At 52.3% G+C, this 14,554-nt stretch overlaps 1 protein-coding gene across 6 annotated transcripts in view; it reads left to right on the top strand.

Annotated features, from left to right (window-relative positions):
- ZCCHC7 (zinc finger CCHC-type containing 7) overlaps positions 1 to 14,554 on the top strand; it is a 143,660-nt gene that overhangs the window by 109,191 nt on the left and 19,915 nt on the right. For 5 of the 6 annotated variants that reach the window (XM_065046605.1, XM_065046600.1, XM_065046604.1 and 2 more), the window contains one exon: positions 10,859 to 10,954. The exons of the other annotated variant lie outside the window; for it this stretch is intronic. In XM_065046605.1, the coding sequence (XP_064902677.1) occupies positions 10,859 to 10,954 (96 nt within the window). The remainder of the gene's footprint in view (positions 1 to 10,858; positions 10,955 to 14,554) is intronic. 6 annotated transcript variants of the gene reach the window in all.

Genomic DNA, 14,554 nt, shown 5'->3' with positions numbered 1-14,554 from the left:
AAATGTTCGCCTCTCTGTCCTGCGTTTTGAAAAGGTGAATTTATGTGACCATTTAAATAATTTTTATTATTTCAGATTCTAACCATCTAAATAAGGAAAATAGAGTTTTCAAGCTAGAATGAGTTTTCCAATGCGTTTTATAAACAGGCTTTTGTTTCAGAGGGAGACAAAACAAAGTCTATGCCCGTTTTCTACAGTAAATTCCGTGTATGAATATTCATACTAGAGTCCCGATATTCTTTAAAAGTTATTCCTCTGAAAGTGATAAGCTGTTTTTTCTCATTTTTTTTAGAACTTAGAGTCTGTTTAAAAATTCCACAGGAAACCAAAAATTGTGATCTATCAGACATGTTAAAACATACGGAATTATACTTAGATGTGGGTAACGTAAAATGTCTGTTAGTGCATTACTGTATGGAAAGTGTGAAAAGGGTGAGATGCTGTTTTGCACGCGTGTCCTGACGGGAACGGCGTTTTGCCGGTCAGACGTCCGCCAGCCGCCGCCGGTGAACCGCGCTGCCGAGCTCGGCGCTGCTCTCGGTGCGGCCGCGGGGTCGCACGCAGGCTCGTCCTGCGCCGGGAGCGGCCGGCAGGTCAGACCCTGCCGCGGTAACCTCCTCGAGTTACGCTTGATCCGGTTAGTAATCTTTGCATGAGGATTCCCTAAAAGTATTCGCTGATTTAATTCTGAGAGGGTCTATCATGTCAATGATATTAATACATCTTGTTAGGTCCTGTCATGTGAATAGAAAAGTTACTGTGCCCATGACAGAATTACCCTGATTTTTATTTCAAATTTAGAAAAATCAGGCATAAAGGGAATTAAAGAGAAGCTCAGACGCGTGTGCAGTGGTGAGCAGTGCGGAGCCATTTGCCGTCAGCCGGTACCGTTTTGCCGCGATACTGGAGAAGTCTCTGAGCAGTGGGTGATGTACATGACACACGGTACCGCGTGTGGCAAAGGACAAAGTCGCCCCTCTCAGTGTTTGGCTTCAGGGGAGTGAAGTCAGGCCTTGAGTTTTCCCTTGTTTTTGAGTGTTAAATTTGGGTTAAATTAACATTTGACAAATGTACTCGGCCACGAGCAGGGGTGAAAAGGGCAGAAGCAGCTGCCCCTGCCGGCAGCACCTCGCACCAAAACAGCCCCGGCACCGGTGCCCGGCTGGGCTGCCCTGGGACCCCCGTGCACGGCCCGGCGAGCCCCCTCCTGCCCGTCCCGCCTCGGTGCCCCGCAGTGCCAGCAACCCTGTGGCGGTGCTGCCGGTGTGCCATGGCAGTGGTGCTGCCTGGGGACGCTGCCTGGCACGGCACGGCAGCACCACTGCACGGGGGTGTTGGCCGGTGATGCTGCCGGTGTGGCACAGCAGCAATGCTGCCCAGTGACACTGCCCAGCGATGCTGCCGGCATGGCACAGCCGCAGACCTGCCCAGCGATGCTGCGCACAGTGGCACAGCCGCAATGCTGTCTGGTGATGCTGCGCTCTGTGGCACAGCCGTGGTGCTGCCCAGCGGTGCTGTGCACCATGGCACAGCTGTGGTGCTATCTGGTGATTCTGTGCACCATGGCATGGCCGTGGTGCTGCCTGGTGATGCTGTGCACCATGCCACAGCCACAGTGCTGCCTGGTGATGCTGTGAACCATGGCACGGCCATGGTGCTGCCCGGTGATGCTGTGCACCATGGCACGGCCGTGATGCTATCTGGTGATGCTGTGCACCATGGCACGGCTGTGGTGCTATCTGGTGATGCCGTGCACCATGGCACGGCTGTGGTGCTATCTGGTGATGCTGTGCACCATGGCACGGCCGAGGTGCTGCCCGGTGATGCTGTGCACCATGGCACGGCCGAGGTGCTGCCCGGTGATGCTGTGCACCATGCCACAGCCGCGGTGCTGCCTGGCGATGCCGCGCTCTGCACGCTGTGGCACGCGGCACGTGGGCAGGGGCACAGCAGGGGCTGAGACGGGAACAAGCGGCACTTGCGGCAGAGGCGCCGTTTTTACAGTAGGACGGGTGACAAATGTGCAAGAAGTGGGCAGTCTGGGTTCACAGTGTCGCGTCCAAAAGCTGCCGGTCTTTTCCCTCCCTGGGACCTGCAGTCCCTCTGCCTGTACTAACCGCTCGTCTTGCCGCAAACAGAGACTTTATGATGTTTGTTGACTATGCCGCTGTTTCTGTTTCCGAGGCGCGTTTGTACCGTCCCGGCGCGCAGCCGGCGCTGCGGGGATGCCGGCGCGTGGCGCACCGAGCGACGGCCGGTTCCTGCACCCCGAATATCTCCTGCTTCAAAACGGCTCGCGCCAGATTTGCACGCGGTACCCGGTTTCTGTCTGACTCCTTTTGGTGGCAGATGAGACCTGGTCAGATAAATTCTGCCTTTCTGATGACAGCGTGAGGAGGCAAAGAGGGAAAACAATAGGGAGAAATACTGGAATGCTCAGAAGTTGGTCTGGAGAAGGCGTTTTTGATCAATGGTGTATTTATGTGATGTGAGAGACATCTGAAGTCTCTTGATCCATTTTTAGACGCTGTAGACTACACGGGAAGTCCCAAATCATATTAAAGTAAAAACTGTATGGAATTGAGAATCATTTAAAGAAACATATGCAAGAAGGACACAGAAAAGCTTTTGTTTGTTAGTGGCTGTATATATGGTCTCAGACATTTCCTCAAGGACATACTCTGGGTGAATGTCACTCGTTATAAACCTAGGTAAAAATAATTATGGTATTACTAAATGTATATTATGCTCTTAAATGGAAAATACATGAAAAAATAATGAGGAAACCGATAGACATTAACATGCGCGGTTAAGGTGTTGGTGATGTGAGGAAAGGATGCTGTGGATTGAGGGGCAGCTGCTGGGAAGCGTGAGGAGAAAAGCTTGAGTGTCCGTTTGTCCAGAGCGCACCGCAGCCAGGGCTCGTGGCGGCAGACGGACACACGGACACAGACACGGACACACAGACACACGGCCCCGCCAGCCTCCCGCAGCCCAGCCGGCACTTGCGGCAGCAGACAGACACACGGACACACAGACAACACGGACACACAGGCGCACGGCCCCACCAGCCTCCCGCAGCCCAGCTGGGGCTCATGGCAGCAGACGGACACACGGACACACGGCCCACGGGCCTCCCGCAGCCCAGCTGGGGCTCGTGGCAGCAGACGGACACACGGACACACGGCCCACGGGCCTCCCGCAGCCCAGCAGCACCAGGTTCTCATGGGTTCAGTTTCAGCTGCGATCAGGAACCGCCTCAAAGGAAACGTCTGTGAGGAAGCTCCCCCAGTAAAGTTACTGCGAGTGTGGCCGTTCCTTGTTCGTGCCGGGGGCCGAAACGTGGTTGGGATGGCTAGAGGGAGAAAGGAAGCTGTAAGTCATCTGGAATGACAGTAAAAATCAAAACCTCGCGGTTTCGGCTGTCCCCGGTGTATTAGCTGATAAACACGGCCGCGGTTTAGTCCCGCCGGCGCGCGGGTGCGCGGGTGCGCGGTGCGTGTGCTCCGGTTCCGTGTCTGCGCACACGCGTCCCGACGCGCAGCCGGCGCCTGTGCCGTGCGTGTCCGCGCCCTTTCTCCATCCCTGTACTAAGAGGTTTCTTTGTAAGCCAGGCCATTTGTCCGTCATTGTCTGGGGTCCAGGCAGAGGTAAAATACCCTGTCACCGATCCGGGGTGCGGTGAATGGCAGCTTCTCTCCGGACAATTGGCGGTGGTGCCGAGAAATATTCCTGAGAGGATTATTTAACCTTTCAATTTAGGGGGCACAAAGCCTGGCTGATTAATGAACTTTCTGATGGGTGCTGATAAGCGGATCTATTTCTTTATTTCCTCTAAAAGTGATTCCTTCTCCTGTCCCATATTACTATAATCTTAAACATAAAATGTGGCAAATAGATTAAAAAACAGCACTAAAGAGTTTATCTGGCTGGCAAACTGAAGGAGCTAAATTAAAATTGGTAATGAAAGCGGTGGCTGAGCCCTGTGTATGGTTTTTAAATGCGCTGTGTATTTTGAAGAGACTTATTCTCCGGCTTGCCGGGTAATGACTGCTTTTGGTGCACGGTCCGGGCTGGCTCCTGTTATCCCCCCAAAAAAATGAGTTGTGTTATCTGGATGACTGCAGACACATTCGCATCCCCTTCCTCACTGCATGGGCAGACAAGGTCGATAGCATTACAAGGTATTTGTGGCAGTGCTTGTTTCAGTTTTCAGAGCTGCCAGTTTTCAGCCAGATTTGAATTACAAAAGAAGAAGCTGGCATGAAAATTGAAAGGGTTTATCGGCTAGTCTGAAGCCTCATAGCACATTGCTTATTTATGCAGTCCATTTGCACCAGGAAATGTAAAAAGGAAATACATTTTAAAAATAAGGTCATAAAGACCCAGATATGTTTAAGATGGCAAATAAAATATAGATACCTATAATATCTTTCCAGGAAACGATTTCACTTAATGTTGCACATTACTTCGGAGGAGCATTTATGTCACTGTCATAAATTTGTGCATTTGTGTCACTGTATAGATAGTCTCTGGGGATTAAGAAGGAAGTGTTTGCTAACTTACTTTAGAATTAAAATAGAAGAAAGATAGGTTTGTAGTTTGAGAGCTACATCAGAAATAGTTGAAGTTTAATGCACCGTCCTATTTAAATAACATTTTGCATTCCTTGTAAAATTAGCCATGGACGACTGGGTAGATGCCACCACCTCTGGAGGAAATTGGGACGCCCCTTAAACCATGAAGACTCTGCGCCATTCGGGGCCGTGTTGTTGTTATCCTCACTATCTTGCATATATTCATTTCCTTACAAAGTCGAGATTTTTTTGCCCAGTTTTCAGAAAAGACCTTTTGAATTAATATTTTAGGGTTTTTTTTTTCTCTGCTTGTAAGAGTATCAAAAGATTGCGTTCATTTATTTTAAGTCTATGATATTGTACTTTTTGTCTCTTCCTGTAGCGTTTTCTCACAGTCGACTGTAGATGCTATTTGCATCTATTTAAAATGCGTTATATAAATGTCTTATTTCTGCGGAAAACGACCGCTTCGCAGCGCTTGCGCCGCAGACCCAGCAGGGCGAGTTCCCGCTTCAGGAGCGGCCCCGCTTTTCCAGAACATGCAACAAAAATAATTGTCTGCCGATTTATCATTTAGTATGTACCTTGTACTTAAAAAAAAATAAATTTGGTTAGATCACAGTTTTCTTGGTTATTTCGCTGTGCTTTGTTGATACCCAAAAGGGTGGAAATTATGTTAAAAGCACACTTAGTAAACTGAATTACAAGGTGTAATTTGGGGCAGGATGCTCAGGTCCAACCTGCACAACCCTGGGGGAAGAGCGAGGTTTTTAGATGACTGAAAACATGAAGAAATAAAATCCGGTAAAGAAATTATTCTGTTCATAATTGTTTGGAGTTTGGGGGCTTTAAAAGTAACAAACTGAATTTGTGTGTTTCTCACTCATTAGCATGCATCAGCCTCAGTGTGTTTGTCATGAATTTTCATAAGGATTTTTACTACGTAGCATGTGTGGCTTAATGATGCAATCACCCGATAGACTGGGACGGCTCAAAGGAGACGTTACGGTCTGTTGTGTACATAATTCTGGATTCAGAAATCTGCCTAATTAAGGAATTACCCAATGGAATGCAAGTCTACTGGGTGCATGACATGGTTAAAGAAAATAACAACAACAAAAACCCTTAGTATAATTACGATATTACATGATATCTTATATTGGCAATTTTGAATATAAGGGAATGATGCTAACCTGCCATTGTTTCGGCTGGCGTGCAAGTAGATTACGTTAATTTGTAAAGAGAAGATCGATGTATATTTCTCAGTGACAGCGCTGTTGTGACCGTGTCCCTGTCCAGCGGCAGCCGCGGCGCACGATGGTTCACCTGGTGACCACCAAAACAGGAGAGACATCCCGCTGTGCTCGGGCCGCGGCCGTGTGCTGCACCAGGACCCCCGCTGCGCCAGGACCCCCGCTCGGGCTTCAGCCATGTGCTGTGCCAGGACCCCCGCTCGGGCTGCGGCTGCATCCTCTGCCGCGCTTCCTCTTCAACTTGTCAGTTAATTACGTATCTTCAGAGCACAAGAAGAAACAACAGCACAAATGAAGGGCCGGGTGAGGGGAGCGCGGTTGGGTGCCAGGTCAGGACGCTGTGTGCCGGGCCGTTGAGGACGTGCCGGTGGTTTGGGGAGAGCAGCCCCAGCCCTGCGCCGCACTGCTCGGCGTTTACATGGGTGTTCTCTTGTTTGCTGAAATGGGTTTGCCCAAGCTGGTGTTGGATGTGACCAAAAACCCTCAGCGGGGCCCCGGCGAGGCAGCGATGGACACTGATGGACACCGACAGACGCTGATGGTCACCGATGGTCACCAATGGACACAGGTGGACACCGGTGGTCGGTGGGGGACACGACCTTTGTTTTGCCTGATTTTGGCTCGTCAGTGCAGGGGACGCTCTGGATTGTGCTGGGCTGCCGGGGCGGCCGCGGGTGCCCCTGGGGGCGGAAGGCGCCACTCTGAGCCGGCGCTGTGCCGGTCGGGGCCGGCGTGCCGGGGGAGCTGCCAGCGGCTGCGCGGGGCCAGCTGGTCACGCGCTCCCTGTCACCAAATGTGCCGCTCTGTGTCACCAAACATGCTGTTCTCTGTCACCAAACATGCTGCTCCGTGTCACCAAACGTGCCGCTCCGTGTCACCTGCGCACGGAGGTCACCAGCACTTGTCGGCGCGGGGGTCTCGCCTCTGCTCCTCTGTGCACGTCACGTAATACGGGGAAGCAGAGAAACCTACGAAAATGGAGGCCAGGAGATTTTCCTTAATTAGTGAGATTTAGCCAGATTGCAGCTCCTAAGTAGTAATGAGCTCCGTAAGAGCGAGGCCGCGCTGGATCAAAGTCGGCGCAGATAAGGGGAGCTCAAGGTCACGGGGGGAGCTGCCCAGCAGCGCCATTTGCATAAAAAATTACTGTCAGAAATGGGCCGGAGAGGCAGCCCTGGCATTCTGATCTCTTGGCCTTTGTCATGGAGATTCCTGTTGAGAAGGGAGGAAGGCCAGTGTCCCAGATAATGATTAACTGTTTTAATGGCATTCATTCATTCATTCCGCACTAACTACTCATGCAGAAAAAAGGGTTATGTAAAATGACATTAGAAGAAAAATCATTTGTAATCGTTGCATCAGGCTGCACTTTGAGGAGACATTAGAAGTAAATCCATGGCGTGGTAGGCTTATGCTTTATCTTCTGATATTTACTGAGTTTACTGGTGCATGAAAAGCTTTCAGCAAGAATAGCAGATGGGATGGACCTTTCATAGGTAATGCTATCTACCAGGTTATTACTTCTATATATTGATAGTGAAGTAATCTCCAAGATATCACCCTACAAATATAGATTATTTAAATGTTTGTAACCAAAAAAAACTATAACATAAAGAAGCTACATTCATGAATAGTTTATTTTGTACCCATATGGCTGAAGTCTTTAGATGCTCTTTTAAGCCTTAAATAATAAGAAAACAGAAGGTTTGTAGCATGCGGGTTTCCTTTTTGTTTGGCTTTGGAAAGGAGTGAAGTTATGTGGAGTTGTAATCTGGCCTGCAAGTATTCGGTTTAATTTCTTTCCGTAAACGTGACCTTTTCTGTGCACGAACAAAGGGAGGGGAGGGAGCCGGCGGCGCCGGCCGAGGGGCTCCAGCGCCGCAGAGCGTCCCGGTGAGGCCGTGGCGCGGTGCTGCTCTCCCATGGCTGGAGTGCTGTGCGGGCGGCAGCGGTAGCGGTGTTAGTGCAGTGGCGGTAGCAGTGACAGTAGGAGTGTTAGCACGGTGGCGGTAGCGATGTTAGCACGGTGGTGGTAGTGGTGTTAGCGCGGTGGCCGTAGCAGTGGTGGCAGCGGTGTTAGCACGGTGACGGTAGTGGTGGCGGTAGCAGTGTTAGCATGGTGGCACTATCGATGGTGGTAGCGGTGTTAGCACGGTGACGGTAGCAGTGTTAGTGGTGTTAGCACAGTGGCAGTAGCGGTGTTAGCAGTGTTAGCGCGGTGGCGGTAGCAGTGTTAGCACGTTGGTGATAGCGGTGTTAGTGGTGTTAGCACAGTGGCAGTAGCGGTGTTAGCAGTGTTTGTTAGCACGTTGGTGATAGCGGTGTTAGCGGTGTTAGCACAGTGGCGGTAGCAGCATTAACGGTATCAGCGCAGCCCCTGGCGGTGCAGCCGCGGGGTCACCGCGGCACGGCAGGCTCGGTGACGGGGCAGTCGGGCTTTGGCGCCGCCGGAGGCCGCGGTGAGCACGCTCCATTTCCCGTGAACGTCCACGCAGCCGCCTTCATCTCGCAAGCCCGATTCAGCACACACGAGGCCTTGCTCGTCTCCTCTGTAAAAGTAGCAGTGCTCTCAACTCTGTGCAGGTTTTAGTGGAGTTTCAGTGAAGAACACTAACGATGGCCAAATCGTAATTATTTACACTGGAGGATGGCCAGCAGATGAAGGGGTCAGCCTCTTCATCATGCAACATCTCGGACTGCAAGGATTGTTTCTCCGGAATAGGACATGCGGTGTGTAACTGCCGTACAGGTACACTGCGCCTTGCAGAGACCAGACAGTGCAGTCGTGTCCTTCCAGACTGACGGTGTGGTTCATTTGGGGGCCCAGCTGAGGGAAGCCGAGCAGTGGCGCGGTGGTCCTGGTGCGGTCCTGGCAGCCACAGAGCTCCCGGCACACGGGTCTGGCTGCAGGACCGCTGGGCTCTGTGTCCCAGTGCGGGGGAACAGGTTAATATTGGTAAAATCGGCGTGGTGGGAGCGCAGACGGAGGTGTCACTGCCAGGATCCATTTCTGCTCTTAGGAGCCGTGTCCAAAGTGGAGCTGATTTCTGGGGCCATTCCGCACGCTGAAAACTGACTAGAATACAGGCAATTGATCCAATAAATTAAACCACAAATTCTTGTCAAGGGGATTATACAAATATTCGCATTTTGTTTGGTTTTTCTTTGCCTGTTCTATGTATTTATGATAAATGTAATCTGGTTTAGTGAGTCACTTACTTATCCGAAGAGCTCTCACTGTGAGGCATGGATGAGAAATGTACAAATTATAGGTGGTGGGTTTTTCCTTTCCCTGTTTCGCCGCCTTTTGTCGCAGATCACTGTTGGACGTGTCGCTCTCCTTCAGCCTCGCGGTGAGAGAATGGGAACGGGGAACGTGAATCTGAAACGCGTTTAACCAGGGCTGAGGAGCGTCAGCCTGGGGGGACCCGGCCAGTGTGACCAGGTTCACAGGACGGCACGGGAAGGTTTCTGCTGTTCAGCTGTTCTACAAGCACGGCTGAAGCTCCGGCGGTGGAGAACACTGTGGCTATGGTGAGGAACACCGTGGCTATGGTGGAGAACACCGCAACTGTAACAGGAGAACACTGTGGCTGTGGTGGAGAACACTGTGGCTATGGTGGAGAACACCACGGCTACGGTGGAGGACACCGCGGCTATAGCGGAGAACACTGTGGCTATGGTGGAGAACACCACGGCTTTAACAGGAGACCACGGTGGCTACGGTGGAGAACACTGCGACTATAACAGGTGAACACCATGGCTATGGTGGAGAACACTGCGGCTATAGCAGAGAACACTGCGGCTATAGCAGAGAACACTGCGGCTATAACAGGAGAACACCGCAGCTATAAGAGGAGAACACCATGGCTGTAACGGGAGAACACCGCGGCTATAACGGAGAACACCGCGGCTATAATGGAGAACACCATGGCTATAACAAGAGAACACCACGGCTATAACGGAGAACACCACGGCTATAACGGAGAACACCGCGGCTGTAACAGGAGAACACCACGGCTATAACGGAGAACACCGCGGCTGTAACGGAGAACACTGCGGCTATAACAGAGAACACTGGGCCTATAGCAGGAGAACACTGCGGCTATACCAGAGAACACCATGGCTATAGCGGTTACAACATGACGATGCGGGTCTGAAGGATGAGCCGTTCCTGTAATGAGCTGTACAAAGCAGCTGTAATTTCTGTGACACCCAGGCCACTGCCCTGTGCTCTGAGCGGCAGGGAGCAGGGAGCGCGTGCAGTGCTGCGGCGGTACGGTCACTCTTTGCTGCGGTGCTTTTTCGCCAGAGCTCGTGCCGCTGTTGGTTCCGGTGCCTCCCCGCGGCTGCTGCTCGCGGACGAGTGTGCTTGCGTGTGAAAAGGGAAGGAGCACACATGTTCGCCTGTTCACTTGGCAGTGCCAGGCGAGGGGCAGGAACCGATGCACCCCGCTGCGTGACACACCTGCGCCTGCCCTGCGCGGCCCCGCAGCAGCTGCGCCCGGTTCCGCGGGTCCTGTGGGAGACCGACCTGTGCTGGGGAGCGGGGTTCTGCGCTGCTGGCGGGAAGGGCTGGGAGCGCGGGGTGGAGGCGCCGTGTCTCGGGTCTTTGCCAGGTGGCTCTGAGCAGCACAGATGTGCCTGTGCAGCTGGGGGTGCAGCGCCTGGTGGCCCCGTCCACCCGGGGATGGCGGAGCACCTGCGAGGGGCCGGGGAAAGGAGGAGCAGCGAGGGACACATCGGCAGGCTGGTTTGTTGTATTCGGAGCTGAAATAGCACGGCCAGGTGGAGCAGATACTGGGGGTGCCTCTTCCCACCTCATTTGTGATGCTCAGGTTGAACCTTGCTCTGCAAAATTACACTAATATGACACACTTGCTTCTTTTTAAAACGTAATATTCCAACAGCATGCAGGAATGTATTGATTCAAGCATAATAAAATTATATTTTTGTAATTTTAATTTATTTTTAATTCAGCATTCGGAATACTGCCAGACCTAACTCTTGCCTGTTTCCATGTTTCAGACAAAGCCAGGGCCGATCGAGGTGGCCGGCGCCCACACCGAGCGCTCCGCCTCCGTGTACTGCTACAACTGCTCCCAGGAAGGGCATTTTGGATACGTAAGTCTCGGCATCTCTGCTCGGTGTTAATACACCCTTGGGGCAGAGGTTCATCTCTGCCACGGTGTGTGGTTGGGGGAGAGGGCCGGCGGAGTCCGGCTAATGCTGCACAAAGGGCCACGCTAATGAAGTGCTTGTGGCTGCGCAGCACTGCTGCAGCCAGTGCAGGCCAGCGCGTACAGAGATCTCACTCGTGTAATGTAAGGATACAGAGGAAAAGTTGCTGTCTCTCCTTGGCAGGTTTATTGATTTGTTTTTTAAATCCTAAATCAAAGTGAGACTGCCTGGAAGGGACTATCCATTGGAAAACAGATGTTTGCCAAACAGAGCTTTGCTTTGCTTTATTTTTCCCCGTGTCTCAAGGGGTGACACATTAGTGCCTTACTGCCATGTTCAGCGTTGTGTGGGGTTGTTCAGTCTGCCCAGCAGTTTGAATGCCCGTTTTAGGAATTTTCCGTTTCTGCCTGCTTTCGATCATCCTTATTTGTAGCCTCTCAGTTTAATTCCACATCTGAAGTAGGTTTGACATCACATTCTGTACGGTGCACAGCCTGGTGTAGGACATCGTGAGCCTGGAATGGCTTCAGTACAATTGGAGGCATGCCGAATGTTCTAGAACACCTCGCTGTTCTTTGTCACCTTTCTCAGCCCTTTGCTGTGACAGGAGCAGCTGCCCATCTGCAAATACCAACACCAGACAAGTGTTAGTTCTTATCTTACGGAATAAGACTGGGAGGCACAAGTATTCTAGAAAATTAGTGTTACTCATGCATTGGGTGGGTTAAGTTTATAGTCTCCTACAGCCTAGAGGCAGCAGATTCCCAGCGGATTCCCTTGTTCCCCCCTGTGTGCTCTGTGTGTCGACTCCGGCAGCTCCTGAAGGTGCGTTGTTAAACGCTTGCTGCTGTTCCCAGCCACCGGGTTAATCCGTGTGGGGCAGGTGGGGCAGGTTTGCTGAGATCTTCTCATGGTAGAGCTGGAAGATGAATGGAAGGTTTGTTATGCCAGGCTGTCTTTGCAGATGAGTGAAGGTTTGAGGCCACGGCGCCGGTGCAGGACACGGTCCCGGCACGGCCGGGCTGGGGGCCGGCAATGGGCAGCCACTGCAGTCCAAGGTCGGTGCGAGCCGAGCGTGCCCCGGGTGACCCGGCATGGGGTGCAGGAGCCGAACCCGCGTCCCCGCTGCCCCTCTGCTCCGCACCGCGGCGCGCGTGGCGCCCGTGTCACTCAGCGCGGCAGCCGCGCGGCCGCCTCGTTCTGCCTGGGACTGGAGCTGGTAAAACCGCGAAAGCAGCAGCGAAACTGATCCTGGTAACAAAACCGAGTGAAGCCCCTGCCAGTAACATAGACACTAAAATCTTTTCCTGCTGTACTCAGTGCTCGTCACGCCACACCTGGAACACTCTGTTCAGTTTTGGTTCCCGCTGTAGAAAAGGCTGTGGCCAGGCTGGACAGGGTCCAGAAAAGGACCACAAAGATGATCCAAGGATGGGGCAGCCGCCCTGTGGGGAGAAGCTGAGAGACCTGGGCTTGATCATCCTTGAGAGCAGAATGAAGGCTGAGCGGAGACCTCAGCACCGTGTTCCAGTATTTAAAGGTGGCTACAGAGCAGCTGGAGATCGCTTTGTACGAGGATTCCCATGGAAAGGACGGGGGCAGTGGGTACAAGTGACTCCTGGGGAGTCCAGCTGGACACAAGAGGGAAATTTCTGTGATGAGAACAACCGGACGTTGCAATAATGTCCCCAGGGCAGCGGAGGGTTCCCCAGCACTGGGCACGTTTAAGATGCAGCTGGACCGGTGCTGGGCCAGCTTGTCCAGACCGGGCTTGTGCCAAGAAAGGTTGGGCCAGGTGATCCTTGAGGCTTCCACCCTGGATTCCGTGATTCTATGATAAAATGAGCATGTACAACAAAAACTGAAGTCACAGAACTGAAGAAGAAGTAAGACTGATTGCTGGCAATAGGTAAGGAACATTTTACTAAACTGTCCAAAAATGGTGTTTGAGGGAGGCAGGCATACATGCACACAAATACAAACTGATAAATTTATGGGAGGAGCTGATGGTGGTTACTTGGATAGAAGATGGTAGGAACTGTATAAAATCATCAAGGAATGACAACACTTCATGGCTGTTGCAGTTAGAGAAGACAAGATAGTATTTTTACTGTGGTACGATACGCAGAAATAGCCTGAGCAACAACTGGATGGAAATGGAGAGGGGCAGAAATGCCGGATGTTTCTGCATGCAGACAGGAAAGCGCCCAGGACACACATCGGATTATGTAACGATAACTGAGTATTTGCCCTCAAATCACTGAGCTCTCTGTCCAGCAGTGACCAAGCAAACGGGGCTGGGACCCGCGTGTCACCGCGTGTCACCGCGTGTCACCGCGTGTCACCGTCCCTGCGCCGGCGGGCGCTCGGGGCTCTGACAGAGCAGAAACACCTGCCCATAGCGTAAGGGGAAAAATGAGGGGTTTGTTGATTTGGTTTTTTAATGTAAATATTTGTAAACAGGAAAAATTACTTATGCTGACAAGCATCTCTTAATTTTTGTCTCATTTCTGTACCTCAGGCAGTTAAAGCGCAGGAATAATAGACTGACCAAGAAGAAAAAGTTGGGTTTAGTTTTATATAGATGCACCATAATCGGTGCTTCCCACTGCAGACCGTTTCCTTTCGTGTCACCAGTGGATCCGGTTTAGGAACACCTGAAACTCCTTTTCTTTGCTACAGTTCTGGGGAGACATTTCCCAAAACCAGAGGTGAGAGCTGAGTCCCAGAGCTCAGTGCACGGTGCCGGTACGGCTGTCACCGCACCTCGCACAGCCGGTGCCGGCACGGCTGTCACCGCACCTCGCACAGCCGGTGCTGGCACGGCTGTCACCGCACCTCGCACAGCCGGTGCCGGCACGGCTGTCACCGCACCTCGCACACCCAGTGCCGGCACGGCTGTCACCGCACCTTGCATAGCCGGTGCCAGTACGGCTGTCACCGCACCTCGCACAGCCGGTGCCGGCACGGCTGTCACCGCACCTCGCACACCCGGTGCCGGCACGGCTGTCACCGCACCTCGCACACCCGGTGCCGGCACGGCTGTCACCGCACCTTGCATAGCCGGTGCCAGTACGGCTGTCACCGCACCTCGCACAGCCGGTGCCGGCACGGCTGTCACCGCACCTCGCACAGCCCTTCTTGTTGCTTTCAGGAAAGAAAATAGTTAAGACCTAAATTGTCAGAGGTTCCAACACCGGGCAGTTGTGTTTCCTTAATGTACTGTGTTGTTTAGTAAGACAGTAATGTTTTTATGTAAACTAAGGATTTAATAAGGACAAGAAATCTGATTTAATAGTCTTTACATCGTAGTTTGTTGCGTAGCAGTCCACACATCCGAATGTTGTGTCTGATGGTCCATGACAAAGACGTGCTCATTTTAAGGGGCATAACCTCAAGGAAAGGTAAGGGGGAGGGCGGGTTGCTGAGGGACAGCCCGGTGCTTTAGGATCAATCACAGACATCATTGCGTTGTTGAGGCGCGGCAAGTTCTGGCGCTGGGGACAGGGGGCGGCGCGGTGTCCACAGGCGCGTGTTGTACCC

This window comes from Columba livia, chromosome Z, assembly GCF_036013475.1.
Source record: "Columba livia isolate bColLiv1 breed racing homer chromosome Z, bColLiv1.pat.W.v2, whole genome shotgun sequence".
NCBI classification, from domain to species: Eukaryota; Metazoa; Chordata; class Aves; order Columbiformes; family Columbidae; genus Columba; species Columba livia.
This window is presented reverse-complemented; position numbering and strand designations above follow the sequence as displayed.